Raw genomic sequence first — 5,592 nt, 5'->3', positions numbered from 1 at the left:
TCTGGACCCAATCAGCGGGCCGCGGCGGCCAGCCTGCCGTCGGGCTCTCCTTGCTGGTCCCGTCCCGCCCGGGCTCCACCGAATCAAACCCGCCGAGGAAAGGAACGGAGAGGGGGGGGGGGGGGGGGGGGGGGGGGTGATGGCGATGGGGTTCGTCGTGACGTGGGCGTGGCGGCGTGGCCTGCCCGGGTTGAGCTTGAGCAAGGCGACCGGGTCGTCAGGACTCAGGAGGGCCCGGGCGGAGAGCCACGCGTGGACCGCCCATTGGGCTGCCCATCCATCGTGGTCGGTCCATTCTTCGTCAATCATCATCACGAGCACGCCCCGATGGGAAATGGATACCGGGATACTCTCTCTCACCTCTTTGACCGTGTCGCCGACCGTCGTTGCAATCCCGATCCGTAACCGTATGCACGTCCACTACATCCAGGATTTTTCATTTCGTCCCGCCTTCTGCCACGTCACCGAGTGGATACATTCATACATAAATAAATGGAGTGTAGTCATGTCATGTAGTACACCTCTGGTGACCTCCTCAATTAGTAATGCTAATAATATACGACTACTTACTCCTAAAAAAGCGTATATATAAAATATAATAAAACCTGCTTGTAGGCAGGATCAGGTGCACAGTAAAGTGTAGACACAGCCACACAGACCGCCGCCTCTCCGGTCCAGGAACGCGCGGAAAATCCATCCATCCTAATCCAGTCGGAACCACCACCACGGACCCACGGCCCGTACGCAGAGCTGAACTCCGCTGGCCCGCATGTGGGCTGGGCTGAAGCTGGCCGACGTGCACCCCACTTCCGGGTAATCCATCGTTTCCTTCCTCGTTCCCCCAACAACCGTACGCTTGTTTCTCAAAAATAATAATAATAAAAAAAAAACGTACGCTTACACTTGCACGCAGCACGTGAATTTCGATCCACTCAAAGCCTATATACCCAAACAATGAAACAAACAAGCAGTAGTAAGGCGAATGATGAATAGAAAGAACACTGCTTGGAGATGCTATAACACTCGTCGTTTCCACGGGTGACCATTTCTTATTCTGCCACAGGTCACAGTGCCTTCATCAAGCTACAGATTAACCGACGACCATACAACTAACCAACCATCCACAATAGGATTATTTATGAATTATTAGTCTACCAGACATCGCCATTGCCGTGGTTACCGCCACCTTGCGTGGCAGCCAACCTACTAGTACACGCTACATGCAGAGCTGAGAGTTCCATCCGGGATTTATTTCCTGGTGACAACGATGCCATCCATCAATCGGCGACGCACCAAACCAATCTCTGCGTATGCAGCCGCCACCGTCGTGTACACCACCAGGCCACCTCACTTGCTCTTCGCTGGTGGGCTCGGAAGCAGCTGCCAAGGCGACAAAGAAGAGATGAAACTCCAGCTGATCCGTCTTTTCCACAAACAGGGGCAAGCATTCACCTCTATTTTCATCTCTAAAAAAGAATATTCTATCCTAGTCATCGAGATTCTCTACTCTATACCCATTTCTCCCGCACCCGTGTTATCTCTATCCCATACTCTATACCCACTATTCCATATTTTATTCCCCTCCCTCTCTCTTTCTCTCTCCCACCAACTCTCTCTCTTTCGCAGTTACAGTGTTGCTACAGTGTTTAGCGTGCCCTCTCGCGTGCGTTTAGCGGTTTCCTGTGCAGCCGGTACCGTACCGGGGGCTTTGCAGGTGGACGGTGCAGGAGCGCGGCACGCTATCGCTGGCGTACCGGCTCCTTTGCAGGTCAGCGGTGCGGTCAGTCTAAGCAACGCTTGTACAGGTACTTACCTGGTAGCAAGCGATCAGCGAGCTGGCGAAACCGAACGCGCCTGTGACACGAGGGGTCACCTTCCTCGGCGCCAGCTGCAGCAGCCCCACGGCAACCACGATGTCGAGGCTCGACTTGATGAGGGCGAGCAGCCGCTCGTTGGACTTCTGCAGCTTCATCCGGTACTGCTCGTTCTGGCACACAGATAACAGCCAAATGCATCATCAGAAAGAAGAAATGTGGGAGAGCAGTTTCGTTTCCATCAATCAAGGTGGCATGGTGTACTATGCGTATGTCTTTGGTATCAAAAGAGAAACCGTACCTTGTACAACTCTTGGTGTTTCAGCTCCTTCTCTAGCTTCTTCATTGAAGCGGACAACCGTTGGAGCTCAGCTAGCTACACGGTTTGAGCATGAATCAGGTGTGGGAACAAGACCGTGCCGAGAACGGTATAGGCTCACATAAAAGAGTTGTTTCTATATGGTTACATACTTACACACATGGTATTATGGTAATATGGTAAAATACTAGAAAAAGAGACGTACCTCGATAATAGTTGTGCAGGTGTTAGAACCGAGGAAGCAATAAAATGCTATCCTTCCAAGGAACTCTGCCCGCTCCTTGTTCTGTATAAATAATCGGATTAGTTTCCTGTCTCTCGTGTATCATCATGTACTAAGTAGTATTGACTTCCATGAGTAATTTCTTTAAGGGGCCGTTTGGATCCCTTCATTTTGGAGGAATTGAAATCTACTTAATGGATTAGGCTATTTGGCTTGGAATTTAACATTCCATAACTTTCCCAAGCTCACAAATAAGCCTATCTCAAATTCATAGGGTGGGAGATGGAAATGGATTATATAGATCACTATGCTATAATTCTACTCTCCAACTTATAGCATACTCTTCAACTCACTTCCCTACAATAAAAATGCAACATATAAGTATGTCCCTTGTATGCCTAACAATATATATACAAATATATTCCATATACAACTATATTAGCTTAATTAATCTATGTCTAAATTGTAATTATTAGAATGAATTCAATTCCAAGGATCCAAACGGGCCTAGATATTAGGGAATAACACTTCTGCATCAACTTGTTTCCTTTGTTTATGTGAAAACAAAACACAAATGATAGCAACACAGTCCTTTTTGCTATGCCAAATTAGAAGACACAGGGGAAGACCAGAGCCAATCAATCTTTTTGTTGCATGAAGATGTGAAAAGAAATTCATACCTTGTATATTCCTGTCCTCCAAGCCCACACAATTTGGTCCAGGAAGAGGAAAGTTGACAGCATCGCATTCTTCGACTGGAACACACATAAACAAAATCAATCAGAAAACTTCAGAACAAAACCATCCTGAGATGAACAAGGTCTCATGTAATCAGCAATCAGCGTACCTTCCCGAGTAAGATCAGTGGAAGTGGAGTTCCTTTGGCAGGAGGACTAATTAAAGCATGAAGATCGTTGACAAACTGTAAACAAGGATAGATTGAGTCATAAATCATACGATGATGCAAATGTGAAGCCCTTCAACTTGAAATCAGTATCAAGTATAATGATGATTATACATATAAAGTACCTTAAAAAGCCGGAAAACTTTCCGAGCCAGACTAGTTGACTTGTCGACATTCTGTGCAGGCCCTGGTTCTCCATTACTCAGGAACTTTGATCCATACTGTATAGCTCTGCAGATTTTATCCCTTGCCTCAGCCTTGTTTAGGTACAAAACAACCAGAGCAAGGTCTCCTCTCACGGTGTCCAGAGAACCCATACTGAATCTTCAGTAACTGCATAAGTGACGCTGAGTCAAAACTATGGAGGTGAATGGATCGACAACATAATGACAGGAGCAGGTATGCAATTGAAGCACACAAGGAGAAACTGAAAATTGGTGTGGGCACTCAATGAATGAACTATCTTGCATAGTTAATTAGTTATGCAGAGATAAATGATCCTAAGATTACATGAGTGTGGCTTAACGACAAATTCACGGATCCCGTATAAGATTAAAAGTAGCTAGTAATACGGTTGCAAGGAACATATAAGTTAGCTCAATTCCATGAGATGCAATTTCTCCTGCGCCACCAAACTTAGCTCAGCTGCAAGATCCACGCTGCAGCGAGCGAGCTGGACCTCGGCAGCAACAGGCACCTGAGGCAACAGCAGCACCGCCGCCACGGGTTGACGGCGTGAGCCGTGCCTCCCAAGTCGCATCCATGGTGCGGTGATTCCTTGGAGGTCGCCGGCTGGCACATCACCGGCACGTCTCTACGCGGCCAACCGAACCCAGCCGCCGCCCGCGACCGAGAGAGAAGCGGCGGCGGATTCGGGTGGGCGCCGTGGCGGCGAAGTCTGGGGGGGACCGTAGAAGCCAACCAGATCGACAGCGGCGGCCCGGCGGCAAGGAAGAGAGATCCCCCTAACAGAAACACACCGCGCAACGAATCCAACCAGACCAGCGAGCTAGCCAATCGGCGGCGTAATCAGGACCGGAATTTTGGGCGGCGCACACGAGGAATCGGGACACGAATACTCGCTAGCGATCCCCCTATCAAATACGCTCAATCCCCCTACGGAAATCAGTGCACAGACTCGCTAGCGAGCGATCGATGGGAGTGAAGGCGTGCAAGGAAGCTCTCACCTGCTCCTGCGAATCCGACGACGATCTCGCCTTGTTGCTTGCCGGCTGCTGCAGCTGTTGCGGCCTTGCGGGCGATCGATCAATTTGATTGGGACAGGGATGTGCACAGGCAGGCGGAGGACGAGGACACCACGCGAAGCATACGTCTTTTTTTTCTTCTCTATAAATATTGTTGGGCAGGTATGGAAACCTGTTACTACTACAAAACGTGCGCTTCTTCGCTTCGTAGGAGTACACATTGTTTTTTTTTACAACAATAGGAGTACAAATTGTTAAGCCAGATGAAACCGTGGCAAACTAAATTGTAACCCTGTTTCTTTTTAATCTTATGTTTGAAACTTTGAATTGGCTAATGATTATTGTTAGTTGAGTAATAGGGTTACAACATCATCCTAGTTGAGTTATATTCAGTGGCGGATCCAAAGGGGGGGCTGGGGGGCTCCAGCCCCCCCTAATTTTTTGATTTCAATGCTAATTACTGTAGCAAAAAACTTGATTTCACCGTTAAATCTTCATGCAAATCAACATCTCTGTTGTTTTAGCCCCCCCTTATCCCGCATCCCACATCCGCCACTGGTTATATTGTAGGATGATTTGGGCGATTTGTCATAAGGTTTGTGAAATTCCTTCTGAGTTCTTGGTTTTGATGAACACAAACACATTGCTAGGGATAACGATAATAAGAATTGAAGAGTCCATACTAGTTTAGGTCTTATTTAGATCTATTAACCGCTAATAGTTAGCTAGTCTGTTTCAAAAAAAAATGTAGTTAACTAGCCAACAACTCATATAGCTAATTATTAGCTGCTATTTTTGAATTAGCCTAACTAGTGATATAGTTGTCTAGTATTAGCTAATAATTAGCTAGACTATTAGTTGGACCCATTTGATCTAAATAACTATTAGCTCCATTGATCCAAACAAGGTTTACTTCGTGTCAAGCTTTCTAATATCTAGATTCGAAGCACAGGCAAGGGTGTAACCATATACAAATAAAAATATACTAGTATCACGTTAAGGTTTGGCTTGTCTTTCGTTGCAATACAATTATACAATATGGAAACATTATTTTTTTCCGATCTGTCTTCGTTTACTTGACACCAAAATCTACGCAATACAATTATAAGAATTACGGTGTGAGGTCT

At 46.7% G+C, this 5,592-nt stretch overlaps 1 protein-coding gene across 1 annotated transcript; it reads right to left on the bottom strand.

The window, feature by feature from the left end:
• Positions 1-992: 992 nt before the first annotated feature.
• LOC136520774 (peroxisomal membrane protein 11-5-like) lies at positions 993-4,606 on the bottom strand. Its single transcript, XM_066514426.1, has 8 exons — positions 4,448-4,606; positions 3,386-3,593; positions 3,204-3,278; positions 3,037-3,111; positions 2,339-2,419; positions 2,116-2,190; positions 1,814-1,987; positions 993-1,380 (listed from the first exon to the last, which is right to left on the bottom strand). The coding sequence occupies exons 2-8, from the start codon at positions 3,575-3,577 to the stop codon at positions 1,348-1,350; spliced, it is 705 nt and encodes a 234-aa protein (XP_066370523.1). The 5' UTR covers positions 3,578-3,593; positions 4,448-4,606; the 3' UTR covers positions 993-1,347.
• Positions 4,607-5,592: the final 986 nt, after the last annotated feature.

The sequence above is a fragment of the Miscanthus floridulus genome, chromosome 18 (assembly GCF_019320115.1).
Source record: "Miscanthus floridulus cultivar M001 chromosome 18, ASM1932011v1, whole genome shotgun sequence".
NCBI classification, from domain to species: Eukaryota; Viridiplantae; Streptophyta; class Magnoliopsida; order Poales; family Poaceae; genus Miscanthus; species Miscanthus floridulus.
This window is presented reverse-complemented; position numbering and strand designations above follow the sequence as displayed.

Coding starts and splice junctions, on each gene's coding strand:
- LOC136520774 (XM_066514426.1), bottom strand. CDS start 3,577: ATGGGTTCTCTGGACACCGTGAGAGGAGACCTTGCTCTGGTTGTTTTG. Junction 3,279..3,385: donor AAGTTTTCCGGCTTTTTAAG/GTACTTTATATG, acceptor CCTTGTTTACAG/TTTGTCAACGATCTTCATGC. Junction 3,112..3,203: donor CACTGATCTTACTCGGGAAG/GTACGCTGATTG, acceptor TGTGTGTTCCAG/TCGAAGAATGCGATGCTGTC.